The following is an 18,150-nucleotide window of genomic DNA, read 5'->3' on the forward strand; positions in this document are numbered from 1 at the left end:
AGAATAAAGGCACCCGGTCACTGAAAGGTCAAATATGCACGAATATCAACTTCTTCTCTCCATATGAAGTTACATAATGCAACTGTAATATTAGCTTTGGTACAAAGGATTGCTTTCCACTCCAGTGCCAGTGCCAACACACTAAATACGACATTTTACTTCAGGTGCTGCGAATGCTGGTTTGTAGTTTGACCTGACAATGAAATGCCTTGACCATTACTGAGAATTGTTTAAAGTTGAGATCACAATTTTGATTGAATTTTGATTACTTGCACAGCCCTATTATAAATCATTTATTTGTAAAACAGTATTGTGTTAGGCATTATCTAAATAATTCTTATAATAAGAATAATAATCAGAATTTTTAATATCTCGGCTCTGGTCGGTTAGTATGGGAGATATCTCACATTGCGCCTTTAAACACTTTTTTATTTTTCTAAATCCCTCTGAAGGAAATTAATGGAAAAATTCCAACTGGAACCCAGAGGTGGGCGGGACTCACCGTTTGTCACAATGAAATAAATACAATCTTTTCTGATGCTTGGCTATTAGCAAGATAACTTTGGTTTGATCAGATGTCCTCTTAGTACAGTTTCAATATACAATTTTTACCCACAAGCCCTTGTCTCTTGTCCAAAATGTTCAAGATCAAGTAGTAGTTGAGTTTTTGTTTTTTCTCATATTTTATCTCTTTGTTTTGACATTAAGAAGAAAATGACTTCTCTTAAGGGGCCTATACCTGTTTGTTGTTGTTATTTTTAAAATTTAAAGGGGGGACAAAGATTTTAAATGTTAGCTGTGATTCCCAACATTTCTAATACATTCACAATATCACAGAGATGAGTTTTTAAACTTTCAGGGTCACTTTTTAGGGTCACTGTCTGTCACAGTAATAGCAAAAACTAGTCAAGCTCACAATTGATAAGAATGCTTTATTCAATGTACTGAAGGAGAATAATACAAGTATTATTTCACTACTATTACTATTTTGGAAGGCTTTATTATATTTACTTACATGCTTGCTGCTTTAAAATGTGACTCTTCAAGCACATGTCGTAAGCTTTTGGGGAGCTACTGATGGGAGATACTGTAGAAATGCTGTACGGTTTTATTGAAATCACATCAAACTAAGGGACAAATCCAACATTATGCAAATGAACCAGTTAGTTTCTCACGAAGGTCTGACTTCTGAGTGTCTTTGTTGCCAGCACAAACGCTTGATGAATGTAAGAAGCAGTTTGTTTGACTCAGGACAAAGTGCCCCGCATCTCTTTGCCTGTCATCTACCATTAGGCCCAAACCGGCCTGTGTGAAAATGGGTCTGACAGTTGTGTCTGATTGGAAAGATGGGAAGGAAGCGTGAGGTGAGCTGAACAGAGAAGTGAAAGGTTAGATTTTCTGGCTGCTGCTCCGGGAAGAATGGCAAACACGTTTAGTTTTATACGCTCATATTCTTCTGTGAACATATAGGTTTGTCGCTTGGGTCGCACTGTTTCTACCGCTTTCCTGCGCAGCGCAGAATGTTGGATCCTTGTTCTCCCTTATTTTTCATTTCCATAAAGCTGTACAGTCGGCTGGGGCTCAGGTGTGTTAGGGGGTCATCCTTTAATCACGCCCTTGAGCAATACAGAACAGCCACAATTATTCAGAATGAGAGCCGTGTTCAGATGGAAACTATCCCCTTGCAGTATTGGGCCATTTTTCCAAGGATATATTTTTCAATAAATAAATCTAAACAGCCCATACAATTAACTTTTATGGGTTGTTTATAACACGGGGGACCTCAGTTGGTGATTTGGAAACACATTCTATAGATTATTATAGGCTAACTATGATAATAACATTGCTATTTTATTCTTTTAGTGGATGCCTGTATGTTTGTGTATAGGTGATTGTGTTTGTATATGTGGGGATCAGGAGTTGGCGTCAGATGGGTGGGATTATTTTAATATTTAAAGCAGTACTAAGTAACTCATGCCCCTAGAGGCCATAAGCGCCACTGCACTTTTACTCATTGATTGTCCGTTAGATTAAATACTATGCTGACAAAAGAGACAAAGGGAGAGAGGGATATTGTACATCCAATGACACAATGGAGATTTTTTCTTTCACTCAAACTTGGCTGTAAATACTGTTTAAGTGGTGCTAGCTTGCAGTTAGCTTGGCCCGCTAGCCTGTTAGCTTCTTCCTCGTGATTCCATTAGTGTGTATTGGTGACTCCGACCCGGAGGCAGTGAAGTTGCAATTGTGGTTTTCTGGCCAGAGACACCAGGGGGAGATGAAAGACCCCCCAATCATCCCATTAACACTTTTTACTATATTATTACTATGTATTCCATAGGTACTATGGAAACGATTTATTAATTTACTTAGTACTGCTTTAAATTTTGATTACAATTTGTTTTGTATGAAAAGTGCTTCGTAATAAAGTGACTGAGTGATAAAAATAGTTTAATATTTGATATATTTTTGCTTATCACTGTCAAACACAACTTTTTTTTACTAAAGACTATATGGTATGGTAAGCCCTGCACGGTGAACTTTCATCATGTTGCAATTAAAATGGATTTGTGTACTTCTTTGATTACATCCCTTATGTCTTCTTGTTTAAAAAAATGTTGAAAGGTTTTTGGAAAGACATTAGGTATAACAAAATACATTTTTTTGTTTACCGTGTGTCTTTCTAAAATAACCTTTTAAACAATGATCTGTGTACTTCTGTTACAACAATGACCTGAGATCTTGAACTTGCCCTACACCCGATCTCTCCTGTTCAACATTTGTGAAAATGTTTGGTCAGTTCAGTGCCAAGAGAAAGATTGGTAATGAGCAGGGGACCCCATGCTACCAAACACCAGATTGGCCTCGTCTGGCTCTGATACAAGCTTTTTAAACTTGTCTTTCACTCCTCTCCCCATGACAGGCTTTATACTCCCCCTTTCTTTGGTTCCTCTAATCCGTTCCTCTGCCCATTTAGAGGTGAACAGCTCGGCATGAATGAGACAGAAAGTGTTTTTTGTAAGCTTGACGGGTAACCCTCACCCCTTTGAAAAGGCAAACAAGAAAAAGACGCCTTTACTACCAGTATAAAGGCATCTTAAGACAACCACCGTCTCTAGGACTTTATTAGCATTGTATAGTCTAGTGTGGTATCACCTTTCCTTTTCTGTCCCTGTTCCATCGCAAGAGCCAGAAAACAGTAAATGAGAAAGGCCGGCTGGTAATTCATGAGGTTGTCAGGGGTTAGATTGGCCACTGTTGTAGCTCTAAATTAACCGGGTATTCCTGCATTAAGTCCTTGTTATTTTAATTAAACAAATTGCCACCACTTTCCCAGCCATAGCTGTATTATAAGTCATGTTTTGATAAGAGAAAGAGGAGTGGGGATTGTCAGAGTTCACAGACCTGTGAGTTTCCGTGCTGTGTGAGAGCGGTGGAAGTGGAGGGGGGGGGGCAGCTGAAAGGAAAAGCAGAGGAAATATGGAAGTACAAACGATAATAAACAAGTATAATGTCTGGATGGAGACCTGGGAATATGGGAACCCGAGGTACACATTGGCTTATGAAGTGTGTGTGACGTCTTATTGTGTCAACCAAATGGATCCTTGTTTTGTAATGGAATAGCTTCATAAAATAGCATTTGAAGGCTGTTGTTTACTAGCTTAGGTTTGCATCATTCTGAAAACTGTTTGCAATTTTTCTGTCTCATTTTCAAGAGAGACCTGTTATCATTTTAGAGGAGACTGAAATATGAAGAATCACATCCATGTTTGCAGAGTCTACTTTACAGAGTTTTTATACATGCTAAATCCTTTTGAGAGAGACTGTGTTGCTTTAATAGTTTGCTATCTTTACAATTTGCTTTTTACAACCTAACATGTACGTTTTTAATCAACTGGTCGATGTGAACTTCTGTCACGTTTCCCAAAAGTCTTGACTCAGGCCACGTCCATTAGTCACATGGTCACTAAAGAGCAAAAACAGGAGCACCTCTTCCAACCTCATAGTGTGGACTCAGGAAGCAAACTGGTCTTATCGGGAATAGACACACAAAAAGCTGTCCTGGCTGTGTGATGGTAAAGTCTGCCTGAGTGCGTGTGTGTATGCGCGCAGTGGTGGGAGGCACTTCCTCCTATTCTTCTGCTGTTTGAGAGTTCCCATGAGCGCCCCTGCCAGGAGCGACACTGTGGCCTGAGCGGGCCGGCCCAGCACCAGTATCACTCAGAGGACACCAGGGCACCACCGCTAACAGCCGATCTGAAGAGCAACACCGGGAAAAGTGCAAACGGATTCTCCTAATGCAAGATCAATAAGTAACCGGGGACATATCAAAGAATGGATGCTGCCCATTGAGACCACATGTAAAGGCTCAGAAGCGCTTGAAATAATATGCCACTGAACCCTGCGACACCTGGATGGACTTAAGTGGAGCTATAGGTCAATGGAAAGTACGTGCATTTGCAAAATAACCACTTTGAAGACAAACAACACCCATTGTTGGAGAAAACTGCATGGCAAAGGAGCCTGAATCTGCTGGAAATTATACACGTTGGACTTTTCAGGCACTGCAAAGCTAAACTTATTGACAAGGTTTAGTTGCAATGATCCACAACACGCTCAAGTCCACTCAGACGCCGGAGCATAGTCCGAAAGTATCCCACTCGGCGGCCCGCAGGAGGCTTTGGAGGTTGTCTGGCTGCAGGGGGGCCGGCGCGGTGGAAACCCAGCGGCACAGCGTCTGCGTCCTGTCTGCTGATCTGAATGGTTCAGGAGGAGGAAGAGGAGGTGTAGTGCACACGATCCACGGGCTCTGCCACCTCTGTATCGGATGTAGACTGCCTCAGGTGTGTCTGCGCTGCCGGAATGAGGTCACCGGGAGGGTAGAGGAAGTAGTCCCAGCTTTGGAAGAATCATTAAAAATGAAAGAAGACTCTTATATCTATATCCTCCATATTTTATTTACAAGCAATAAACCTAGTCCTATCATTTGTAAATGCTCACTTATTTACATCACGCAGCTACTAGATTCTTGTTTTGAAGTGTGGACTTTGACGCAATGCATTTTTAAAAGATGGTTGCAACACACCTAGAAAGCAGAATCTCCAGAAGCAAGTGTTGCTGTTCTCGAGGATGGGAGAATATCCAGAGCACTGGACCACTTCTTTTTTTTTATTTTATTTTATTTTTTACATTATTTATAGTTTGCTCTGTAAGAAAAGAATCTGATGGATAGAGAAGTTGTCAGTGGACAGACTGAGGCAGCATACTGTAGTTACATAACCCCATGCTTTCTGCTTATCTAACTTTAGTATGAGATATATATGAGTTACATTCCTTGGTCTAATGGGTTGAAATTCTTGTCAGTGGAAAGTATTTGAAGGGCACAAGATTAATATGGCAAATTTGTGGACATAAATCGCTGCTGTGGATCCTGTCATATAACAGTAAATCTCTGATCGAGTTAATGAATTTTGGGACATCGAACTCTAGACCTTCCTAAAACAAACCAATTAAGAAAGGAGAGCAGATTTTGTTGCTATGCTGCAACAGAAGCCACATGAGTGTTGTGGAGTTATGATTGTAGTTTTTGTAAGTTGAGGATTCACAGATGCAGGGGTTTGCATTTACGTACATTTGGCTTTTGTTTCCATGCTGTGTAGCCTCTGTACTTTCTACTTTCGGCTACTGTTGATTAGATTTCACAGGATATACGTATGTTCGATATAGCTTTGCATTGAATGTATGTGCAATGAGTGGGGTTTTGTGAGATTCTGTGCTGGATAGAGACTGGCGGCGTATGTGCCACGTCAAAGCCGAACACTGGGCAGCATGACATGTCGAAAACACCCTCAAACCTACAGATCAGCAGTGTTCACCTTATTCATGCAATCTTATTCTTTTAGTGTTACTTTAAATCTGGCCACAAATAAGGCAGTTTATTTTTCATAGAGCTGTGCAATTAATCAAAAATGTAATAGAAATTGTAATCTCAGTTTTGGTCAATCTCAGGAATGAAGAGGGGCTTTTACAGTACAATGGAATATTGTTGCATACTAAATGGCAGTACACAAACATATTTTGAGGTTTATTTAGGGTTTTTGTGTTCATAAATCTTTTTTGTTGAAGATATATATTTGTTTTAAATATAATCACAAATCAGGAAGTTGATCTATACAAGTCTTTAAAGAGCTACTGATAGATAAAGGTTTGACTGACAGACAGGAAATCAGGAGAACTGTGTCAAACGATATTCCGACATCGTATCAAAGTACATAAATCAGTGGCCTGTAAAAAGTCAAAACTGTAGTCGACATTTTAGGGCCATCACAGCTGGAGGCCTGTGAATAATCACCAGATTTGGTGCATCCCAGTCACTGCAGTTTCGCTCATGGATTGAACTCCCTGATTCAATTGCACATGCAGTTTTCAGCTATGCAAAAATGACCAAGGGTTTGGGGACTGGAATAGTGTTGCAGTTGTCAGTACAAGACAGAAAATGTAAGGTTTTGGGTGAGCATTCGTTTTCTATGTACTCGTTAATCCACTACTTTGAAACCAAACTTGATTATGTAAAATGTCACACAACGTTTTTTGTTTGTCATATTTGGGTCTACAAAACAAATGCTGTTAAACACTTTTTGTTGTTTTAGAAGCAAAACAGTGTTTACTTTTTGTTCGGAAGTAACCTTATTAGAGGTGCACAAAAGCTAAACAATACTATATCTTTACAGTGTCTTCATTTACTAAAGCAAGCCCTCACTGTTTGTTTATAGGTGACCATCCATCGAGGAAAGGATGGATACGGCTTTACCATCTGCTCAGACTCCCCCGTAAGGGTGCAGGGTGTTGATCCAGGTACGTCGACTCACTTTTTGTAGTACATATTGGAATACAATTACTGTATAATGTACTTTTGAATCATAAAGCTGCAGAGTTAAACTCTCTTGGTTTGTTTTCACTAACAGGGGGGCCAGCAGACCAAGCAGGTCTGCAGCAGCTGGACACCCTCCTGCAGCTCAATGGTCAGCCAGTGGAGCAGTGGAAATGCGTAGATTTAGCACATGCTATCAGGTATTAGCTTTGATATAAAAATAACTCTTTCTGATTCTCTTGTGCCTCGAAAACAATTGCAAACATTGGAAACAATAGTTATATTTTGCTGTAAATCAGATTAAGAGATTTCTTGTGTCTTTGCTGTTTGTAAATTATTTTGCCATTTATCTTTTACTTTACAGAAACAGTGTTAATGAAATCACGGTAGTGGTTTGGCGCACAGGCCCTTCAGCTAAGCCTAACTTCGAGGGCCTTATTCATCGGCCCACTTACAAATCCTCCACTTCAAACTATGATGCACCTTCACCCCCCACTCGCCGGCGCGATGCCAGCGCCAGTAAGACCCCCCCAGCTGTGCCCCCTCTGCCGGCTCACCACAGAGCCACTGCTGCCCGCAGGCTGCTGGTCAATGGCTCTGAGGCAGGGAACAGCAGTGCTTCAGGGAGGGGCACCCTGGCATGGGGGGCCCAGGGAGGCTCGTCTGAGGAGCTGGATGGAAAACCACGTTTGCTCCACCATCCCACAGCTACACTGAAGGGGACCAGGGTGAAGGCCTCTAACGGAGACAACTACATCATCCTCTCGCCCATCACCTCTGGAGGCCAGGTACCGCAGAGTGGTGCAGGGCCCAATTTCCATTATCTTCTTCGTCCCCCTGCTTATCACCATCACAGTCAGTTGGTGGCCCATCCTAGATATGTCTCTTTACCTTACATCCCTGGTGCAGATAGGTAGAAGGACTGCCAACGTCTGCCTGAGCCATTTGGGCCGCTGTCATCTCACCGATTACAGATCTTAGCACAGCAGTGCATATTGTTACCCATATTTTTGTGTTGTGTGACGTTGATGGAGAGCAATTTTGGAGAAAATTGTATGGAATTGCATCATATGTGATTTTAGTAAAGATCATTGGCCAAATATGCTACAATATCTGTGTCAGTGTTTGGAATATATGTAAATGTTAAAAATACCTTACAAAATATAAAATTATCAGTTTTGTCATTTTTGTAAAATGTTTTTTTATGCCTAAAATGAAGTATATATCAGAACATATAATAAAGTAAATACATTCATCTGGAAGACTGAATTCCTCAGCTAACACTAACTAACTAACTGCTAACACAAATATCCACTCATGTTACACTCTCAAATGAGAACAGATCAACATTAGTTTGTACTTGTAGCTTTTGGTCAAGACTAATAATGACTAACCTTTTGTTTGAGTTTCCATTTGTTTGTCTGGTGTGTCTGTGTTTTAGGTGAGTTTTAATTGTTGTGCATGATACTCAGTCCACCACATATTAAAAAGATTCATGATTTCTCTACAGAGATATAGTCAGTCAATGTAAGACAGTGTTAGAATCAAGACAATATCATAAATGAAGTCTGCCTCTAAATATAATACAAAACAACAGATCTGCACTCTGAGACGCACATTGCCCTGCAGTGCCTCATGCTGAACACGCGAAGCACAGGCAGAAACTGTCTTCATGAGGCCTGTTGATTCTAATCTGTTATGACACACAGGCAGCGTCACAGACTAAGATTGGTGCAGATGGTCTGGTTGAACTCTGCCATACTTTGATACATTCACATAGTCACAATATTCTATGACAACTACTGACATTTTCAGTGTTTTTACGTACCCAGCAAGCAAATACTAGCTGTCAAATGTTGATAGTGACTATGAATGTATATGTTTCAGGTGATGCGGTCTGTTTACCAAGATAACCAGGGAACCTTAGGTAAGAAATAGTATTTTGTTGTTTTAAATACTAAGTCTATGGATGCATTTTGTCCACTTTTTAGTTCATACATGTAAACATTATGTAATTGATATGTTTATTGTATTTTAGCTGCTAGGATGTATCCCACTCGACAGGCGCCTGGATCTGCCTCTCAGCCGCCCAGTGGAGGGGGATTCTCTGGTGGCACGACCAGTGCCGGAGGTTTGCCTAGTCGCACCGGCTTTCTTCGGAAATCCAACAACTCTAAAAATTCAAAGGCAGCATCCACTTCTACAAACTCAGCACACTACCAACAGCCCAGTGCAAACTTTGCCAATTACCAGAATTGCACCATCGTCCGCTCGCACACGCCGCACGGCAACTATGGATACGTGAAAGTGGCACCTAAGATCCTAATTTTCCCCATTTTTGTCCAGGTAGGTTTCTTTTGCATTGTTTTAATGCAACAAATATCTTCTGTTTAAGCTTCTGCACAAGAGGAAGTCCCCTGGTGTGTCTTGTCACTCTCTAACCACACACTGCCTGTGATCGAACTAGTTTGCATTGTCGTCTTTCACTCTATATAGAAACCTAAGACTTTGATTATTAGAATGGAATTGGTAAATATAAAATATGTGCATTGCTGTAATCACTTAACCGAATTATTTTGTTGTTATGATTTGCAGCCTATTGACCTGTGCAGCAGAAATCTAATAATATCTGAAGAAATGGTACTGCATGAGAGCAAGCATCACTCTCTAAAGGTAAGCAAAATATCTACGAACCTTTGCAATATGATATAATAAGTCATGTTTTCAAATGAAATATACTTCATCTTCTATTGAAAGCTTATATGTTTTGTCAGAATGTGTCTTGGGTTAAACTATAAATTATAGTTCTATTCCCGGGTGCACATGTGTGTGTTTGCGAACAAGTAGATCCACTAAGGGGCAAATGAGTGAATAAATAGGCCGGATTTATTTGTCAGACTACAGCTGAAACATAAATACTGTGGGGGGATGTTACACTGTGGTCAAAACATTCTGGATTTTTTTTTTTGTGGAATCTGCTTTATAACTGTTGTTTACTCCATACTGTAAAAACAGCCAGAATCAGTGATTATTTTAAGCTCTTTCATTGGTGTAATCTTCTTTGTGCAGCTCAATGACGTGCAGTGACCGTACAAATGGAAGAAAATACGCGCATCTCTCTGGGGCCACTCATAATCCAAATGTTTATCTATCTAATTGTGTTCAGAGGGGAGTTCCTCTCTACTGTGTTGTGTTTAATGGCCCCTCTGTTGTTCCAGCTTTACACACTTGGCCACTAATAGAAATGTGTCGTCACAGTGCTCCTAATTCTCAGTCTATGTAATGTTAAAGCAATGTAAAGTTATTCAAGTTAGAGTTCATATTATTATCCTATTATTAATTATATAGACCAGATATTGTGTTGATGTATCGGTCGTGACACAGCAGCTCATGTAGGTATTTTCTGTCTTTGTTTTTTTAGATTTTTCTTTACCTGTAGGCTTTACCGCACAGGGTTAAATAGGGTAGCGAGCTGGCAGAGACATTTAGCAAATGGTTGAACAGTGTTCCACATATATGCACAGCAGCCTTACCCACTGTCGGGCTGCTTAACCCGACAAGCTAAAGCACTTTCACACCGACTCTGACCACATATGAGCTCATCAGAAATACCCCGCCTGCTGTCAGGATGCAGAGGAAGCCACCGCAGCTAAAGCATTGTCGTTTAACAGTGCCCTGAAGCTCGATTCAAGATGCCTCACAATTAGAGATGTGATACTGTGTCAAATATTAAAGCATTCAGGAGTTTCTCTTGGGACATAGCCATACAAAGCTCCTGAAAGTGGGTGTGGCCTTTGCCCAAAAGTTGCCCGTTTTGTCCAATTCTCTGTCCTCTGTTGGTGAATGGAATATGCACAGATTTTTTTCAGCGTTTGTGGCATTAAAGTATAGTATTTGATAATTAAAAAGCATTAATTTTGACTTGCTTCTTTCTGCATAAACCCTAATCTAGTTCAACGAAAAGTGGGCAAAAGTAAGAGTGGCAACAGGATACCCAAGGGCCTTTGTAATGCTGCAAATGATATTTCCTGTGTTAGCCCATTAGTGTGCCTGCAGACTGACTAGTACTTGAATAGTACGCGCACAAAATGTTGTCGCTGCCTTACTGCCATTTCAGCCTTTGTGAAATGTCTTTTGTTCAGGTCACGGTGTTTGTCTACAATGACCTGATGCTGGTGACTAGAGAAGATGAGCCCGGCAGGTGCAACGTCCTGCAGAGCCCGCTGTACCTGCGACACCTGCGCTTACAGGACGGTGAGTGTCTGAAAATGTAACTGACGGCCTGTAATTTGCACTGAATATTACAAGAACTGCAGTATAACAGAATAAGCAGCATACACACCCCAATGTGCTGAGAGGTTTTGTAAAATCTAAATAAAAACAATGCAAGGCTTTGTATTTATGTTTTAAGCCATACTGCATAACATTTCCTCCAATAAATAGTATACATTGCAAGCATTATGTACAAGAATTTGTCTTAAAGGATGTTTTTTGTGTTTAAAAATACATTCGAAAATACCTCAGACCTGACCATGAAACTTTACACCAGCATGTGAATGAAGATGTTTCTTATTTGCTTTGACAAGTAGCCTAATATTTGAAAATTAAAGCAGTACTAAGTAACTCATGCCCCTAAAGGCCATATGCGCCACTGCAGGTGTTGTAGCATGTTACAGTTTTTTGCTCATTAATTGTCCGTGAGAGTAAATACTACGCTGACAGAAAAGACAAAGGGAGAGCTGGATATTGTACATCCAATTACACAATGGAGATTTTTTTTTTTACTCAAACTTGGCTGTAAATACTGTTTAAGTGGTGCTAGCCCGCAGTTAGCTTTGCACGTTAGCCTGTTAGCTTCTTCTTCGTGATTCCAGTAGTGTGTATTGCGCCTCTGGGTCTGTGCAGGGAAAGTTGCAAGCACCAGGGGGAGATGAACGACCCCACAATCATCCCATCAACACTTGTGTTTCCCCCAGAGGGACTACGAAAAGGATTTATTAAAGTAAACAAGTTACTTAGTTCTGCTTTAAATACAATAGCTAAACGCAAATTTAAATACCTTTGTTTGATACACCAGGAAAAAATAGCCTATCTTTTAGAAAATAGTGCTCTCCAAGCAATGGAAGCTTTATTTGTAGAGCATACAAAGTAATACATTAAAAATGTGTCTCAAATAAGGGACAAAATAAGCCAAAGTTTATGCAAAGCTACGGTATACCCTTAACAGTGTAAACATGCATCAAATCAATCCAGTGTATTACTATATTACTGCATTACTGTATTATTTTATTTTCAACTGTCAGCTTTTTTTTTTTTTACTTTAAACAATTCTTAATGAGCAATTTGTTCACACTGAAAACTGGGTAAGAATAACATTTTGGATACTCAGGAAATGCATTGTACTTGCATTTACCTTTTCTCCCACCACAGTAAACACTTGCCTCCTGTTGGATGCTCTGAGAGAATGGTTTGGCAGTGAAAGACACACACAGCTTGCGGAAACCGAAAGCCTGTAAACATCTTTGTTTGGATGGGCAGGGAAAGACATGGCATGGGTTGGGAGTCAAGTTGAACACAACACACTTTGCACAATTAGAGACCTGTGATTAAACAGCAGTCTTTTCATCGCAGCGGGAAGCAAGTGATTATAACTTGACGTGAATAAACGATCAGCAACAACCCACTTGTTTAGTAACAGCATGTTCTACCAGCGTGTCACTGAATATTGGCTTGATATATAGCACATTATTTAATCTTCCATTGCCTTTTGTCTGTATGCTTAACTGAGCGGCACATAATGTCTTTCTAAAAACCCACACATTTGCCTTTATAACATTACAGTGATTCTCCTTTATTGAGCAGTTAAGGCATCTCTGGCCTCATCTTGACCAGTTAGACCTTGCTCATATTATCAGAGGGCGTGGATTGAGTTTGCGTGTCCTTTTCTGTTCTCTGTTGCCTGTCATTGTTATGGGGCTTCAGTAGCGTCAGTCAGGAAAGAGGCGCCAGGGGATTGTGTTTGTTTCAGAGTGTGTGTGTGTGTGTGTGTGTGTGTGTGCGTGCGTGCGTTCGTGCGTGCGTGCGTGTGTGTGCGTGTAAAAAAAAATGGCAATGTGCATTACACACATTACACACAAGGACTTTCCTGTCTTCCTGTCACCCCCATTCTACCCTGAAAACCGTGGGAAAAATTGAATAGTGACTTAAGAAAGTGCTTAAGAAAGTGCAACCATCCTTGATACTATCAATCAAGGTTTACAACGTCTTTAAACTACTTCTACAACTAGTACTACTTCTACTACTGGTACTACTATTACTACTACTACTGAAATACACAGTAGAGAACAAAACTGAAATAAACAATAGAAAAACAAAGCAGCAGCGAGAACATGGCAACACAACAGCGACATCTACTGATCATATTGAAAACTGATTTTTTTTATTTTTATAAAAACGTCAGAAAATGACCACTCCTACACACAGCAGAAAATATTATGTAGCAATGTTGCCTTAACTGTTTTTTGTTGTTCCCTTGGTATTGTGACTTTTTTTATTTGCTTTAAGTTCAATCTATACTTTAAACCATGGAAAAGCACACATCAGTTCAAAATCTTGGGTATTCATTTACATTGTGCAGATTTCTTTCACATTGTAAACTTACATAGTTATGTTTTACAATAACATTTTATTGCAATTCAATATTCTGTATAACTGCATTATAATATGACACCATATCCATCCAATTAGCTACATAACCTAATTGATAGCTTTTGTAGCTAGTTAGCATTGATACAACACAAAACAAACTGACTGTCAACAAAAGTTACATCAAAATGTTCTTGTGTTTGTTTTCCAGATTATGTTGAAGAACTTAGATTCTACCTAATCCACATGACTGAGGTAAGAAGCTTACATGTACAGTTTATAGCGCATTTATTTCGGGGAAATAAGAAGGAAAAAAGGCAAGTCATATAGTGTCTGAGCCAGAGGGACAAATGTCTGTGCTGGAAATGAAATTACTGGCAGACTAGATTAGCAGCCAGGCCTACTGAAAATGTCATTGTTGATGTACTCACGCTCAGAGGACAAACTCTCCAATGTAATATTCTCCACTGGCAGAAACCCTGGGTAATCATTGGATATTTCTGGCTTTGACGGGGTTGTGCTGGGTAACCTTTTAACTTCATCCTCATGTAACTTATTATAAAAAACAAAATGATTTTGACATGTGCTGTGACATGTGTGTACTCTAGATGTTCTAGTGGTAAATTATCTGTAATCTGTAAGTCGTAGTGTGGCAAATGTTGAGCCATTTCTTTCCACTTGCAGTTATTGAAAGCCTCTGTAGGTGGGGGTAGTGACTTTGTTTTCCACTGCAGAGGAAAACAGTTCCATCATCTTGCACTGATGTAACAAAGCAATTATGGTACCATTTTATTTGTAGGCACCAGATCTACTTACTGTGTCTATTAAGAAAGTAGCACATCTACATTAATATAAAGATGCATTTCTTTTCAAGAGTGAAACTTTTTCTTGTTAAGACCTTGTCCAGTGAAGTTTTTGTGTAACATTTTTAACTTCCTTTAAGAAAACCAAAATAATTGAACTCAAATAGCATCTTAAATACATCAAATCAAACTTTATTTATGAAGCGCTTCTCATACACGAGTACATCACAAAGAAAGAAAGAAAAAGAAAGCCAATTCACAAACAACCACTATTGCAAGTTAACTAACCTTTTTACTTCTTGAGGGAGGATTTTACTCTTATTTGAGTGTAGTAATCTTTACGGCTACATGAACCACCTCAGTTGTTGGTCAGCTGGTTCACACATCATACTGTGCTGCATTTGGAGCAAAAGTGAAAATTAAGCAATAAAACAGAAACACGCCTAGTGGACCCATGGACCACACAAAGGAGTGCCCATATCTGATGCAAAACAAGCTTTGTTTGTGGAAATGATAAAACCATGTTCCCTGTTTTCCTGTGGTTTAGTGAAACAGCTGGATTAGCCAGGGCTGAAAAATTGTTATCTCTCCCGTTTTGATTTGCTTATAAAATTACTCTTAACTCCCGCCTGAACAGAGGACATTTTCTCCAGTTTGGCATTATGCAGATCTAAAAGTTTAGAAGAAGAAAGTGTCAAAATAGAGACGAAATGAGACGAAAACAAGGATGAAAATGCAACAGAAGAGCAGCAAAAACATGACCAAGAAGTGACAAAAACACAACAAAAAGCCACAAAAGAGCGACAAAAAAGTGATGAAAAATGTGATTATCTTGATGTGAATAAGGAGTTTTGTAGGTCTTAGCTTTCAAATGTGGCATTACATTGGCCTTATAGGCTGTAAACTTTGGGTAAAGCTGAACTGGAGAAAATTAAGAGGTTAAAAGCTATGCACAAGGTATAGATTAGATGAAAAAAAAAATGTTAGTGGTTTTGTTGTTTTTATATGAGTTTGTGGTCGTAATAACTGAATCAGATAAAAGTATTGTTAAAAGTAATGTCTTCTGAATGTGGACAACCAGCATAATTTGATTCTTTCATTCAGAGAACATTGGAAAAAAGCTTCCCATTTCCTGCCATATCATCATGTCCTATCAGCTTCTCTGACACTATAGCGCACACACACACACACACACACACACACACACACACACACACGCACACACACACACGCACACACACACACACACACACACACGTATTTGCCGTAAGACATGATTCCCCATCTCAGCAGTTCATTCAGTTCCTGGGGGAGCAAACACTAACTGCTGCAACACTGCACACATTACTTCCTATTGAAAGGTGCGTCACTTTGAGCTTAAAAGGCTACAGAGTGATGCAGATGAGCAGATAAACAACAGCACATGTTGAGAGGAAATGCCCACATGGGGTCTTCTCGAGCGTCGACTGCACTGCACTGAGTTCTGCTGATAAGGAGAAGATGTTATTGAAGTATGCCTCATTGGTTTGAGGGGTGTGTGTGTGTGTGTGTGTGTGTGTGTGTGTGTGTGTGTGTGTGTGTGTGTGTGTGTGTGTGTGTGTGTGTGTGTGTGTGTGTGTGTGTGTGTGTGTGTGTGTGTGTGTGTGTGCCTGTGAGTGTGTCCAACAACAAATGTGTGTAATGTAATAGACTCTAATTGAATTGTTCTTTCAGGCTTGTGCACAAAGGTCACGTGTGCTCTGAATGAAAAATAAATAAAAACAGAGAAAAGGAGAGGGGACAGATTGGAAGCGTATACCGGTCGTCACAGATACATACTATAAGATGACTATCAAGCAGCTGCAGAGGTTCACGGCCTCTGGTTATCATATATTTCACAAAGATATCACGGACACTGATCTCTACAGATGTGTCACCAATCTTTTTGTTTCTAGTACAGGGGAATTCATTTCCTTTTTGTGCGCCATAGCCCAGTGGCGAGAAAATAACTGCTTTATCATGTTATTGATCAGTAAAGATACCAACATAAAGGACATTGATTTTCTTGTTACCATCACCAGTAGTTGTAATATATTAGGGATACTCTTAGCAAAGGAAGTAATGGTTAGAAGTGGGCAACATGATGCTTCTTTTAGTAAAAAAAGAAAGAAAAGTTGGCGAAGAACATGAAAAAGCAAATCTGTAGAGTTTATGCTGTTTTAACAAATGTCGTGTGTTTTAATCATAAGAGTGCTGCAATTCATAATTAAAGAAAGCAATCGGTGCATAGATTCCAAAAGACAATACCCGAGAGAAAAGACAGGAATCCTGAGAATGGCATTATGTAAGTTAATCCCAAAAGAGAACACTCACTGTAATATTGACTCGACCATTACTGTAACTCGTTTATTCAAAGATCCCCTGTTGATCACTAGACCGGTTGTGCAACCTGTGTTTTTAAACTCATTCCAACCGTCTCTGCTTTCATTTTTCATACATTCGTAGTTTGAATTCTGTCCTCGTCCGCTCTCCTTTCCCTCCTCTTGACCTTCTCTTTCCTTGTTGGAGGTCGTCCTTTTTTAGCAGTGGCCCGAAACGGAGTAGATGTAACCCAGATTTACAAAGAGTGCGGATAGGGGTGCGATGGTGTCTTTGTGTTTTAGACGAGCAAGTGTGTCAGTGACGTAAAAAAAAAAAAAAAAGAGAAAGGAGGCAAGAATCGTCTGTGCAGGTGAGGTGAAAACAGGCAGCGGAGACGAGCTGAGGATACTGTTTTGACAAGTGGAGGGCATAGGATCGTTTGTTAGTCATCAGGTCAAACATGGGCAACGTGGTTGACCGTGTGGGGCCCAAGAAAGGAAAGTTTACCCGGGAATCGAGTTCGCTTCAGAAGCATCTTCTGTCAGACTCTGGAGATGTAAGTGATACGCTGTGCTGCTGGCTGCGCTTTTTCAGGCAATCGATGTAGAAGTTATGAAAGCAATACTATCTGTGCGACTCGGAGGATGAGAAATTTTATTCAGTATCCTGTGAGTTTTTGTTTTGGGCACAGTCATCTCAACAAAAAGGTTCATTAATCCTCCTATAAACGTACTAAAAGCCAGGGACAGTAATCGTGTTTTATTTTTAATAGAATTGACTTCTTTGTTTTGTTTTTCTTACAAACAGTGACCCTGGCACAGACTTGTGTGTTTAGTTTCCTTCATGGATGATTTGTAGTTTCACACTAAACCAAAACAAACTGCATGATTACTGCCACTCTTGTCTCATGAGCACTTATGTAAAACTCAAAGCTCATTTGTCTTATTTTTCTTTTTAATGTTTGTCTTATTTTTCTTTTAAATGTTCCTGTTGTCATTTAGTACTGTATTTTCCAGACTATAGGTCGCACTTTCTTTTTCATAGTTTGGCTGGGGGTGCGACATATACTCAAGCGCGACTTATATATAAAAGTTTATAATTTCACATGTTTCACACTGACAGCCACTAGAGGGCACTCTAGGCTTATGTACCAGTATCTGCTACTCCTGTACCACCAAAATTTAAAACACGGTAATCAAGCAGCAGAAAGAGAGTTTGGAGGGAGTGAGAAGCTTGTGAGGGACAGGCAAAAAGTGGAGGCTGCTGTTACTGCAATGAAGAAGCAAAAAAAGCTGATCTCGGGCTAAAAGATGGCCATAGCTTGAGGAACGAGTTTGCAAATGGGTGCTTGAACAAAGTGCTGCCGGGAGAGGCTTGTCAACGGAGCAGTTCCACCTCCATGCCCAGGTAGTTGCCAATGCTGGTGCAACTTATACTCCAGAGTGATTTATAGTCCAGAAAACATGGTATGTAATGGCCGACTGTCTAGTA

General features: G+C 39.9%; 1 protein-coding gene across 4 annotated transcripts in view; it reads left to right on the top strand.

Annotated features, from left to right (window-relative positions):
• Positions 1–18,150, top strand: part of rgs3a (regulator of G protein signaling 3a) — a 77,610-nt gene that overhangs the window by 6,264 nt on the left and 53,196 nt on the right. For 2 of the 4 annotated variants that reach the window (XM_079580881.1, XM_079580880.1), the window contains 8 exons: positions 6,774–6,855; positions 6,966–7,071; positions 7,236–7,659; positions 8,759–8,798; positions 8,910–9,217; positions 9,467–9,544; positions 11,014–11,125; positions 13,728–13,771. In XM_079580881.1, coding sequence (XP_079437007.1) covers positions 6,774–6,855; positions 6,966–7,071; positions 7,236–7,659; positions 8,759–8,798; positions 8,910–9,217; positions 9,467–9,544; positions 11,014–11,125; positions 13,728–13,771 — 1,194 coding nt within the window. Of the gene's footprint in view, positions 1–4,168; positions 4,845–6,773; positions 6,856–6,965; positions 7,072–7,235; positions 7,660–8,758; positions 8,799–8,909; positions 9,218–9,466; positions 9,545–11,013; positions 11,126–13,727; positions 13,772–16,936; positions 17,216–18,150 lie in introns of those variants that run through there. The other 2 variants (XM_079580879.1, XM_079580882.1) reach the window with 2 other exon arrangements.

The sequence above is a fragment of the Gobius niger genome, assembly GCF_951799975.1.
Source record: "Gobius niger genome assembly, chromosome: 2".
NCBI classification, from domain to species: domain Eukaryota; kingdom Metazoa; phylum Chordata; class Actinopteri; order Gobiiformes; family Gobiidae; genus Gobius; species Gobius niger.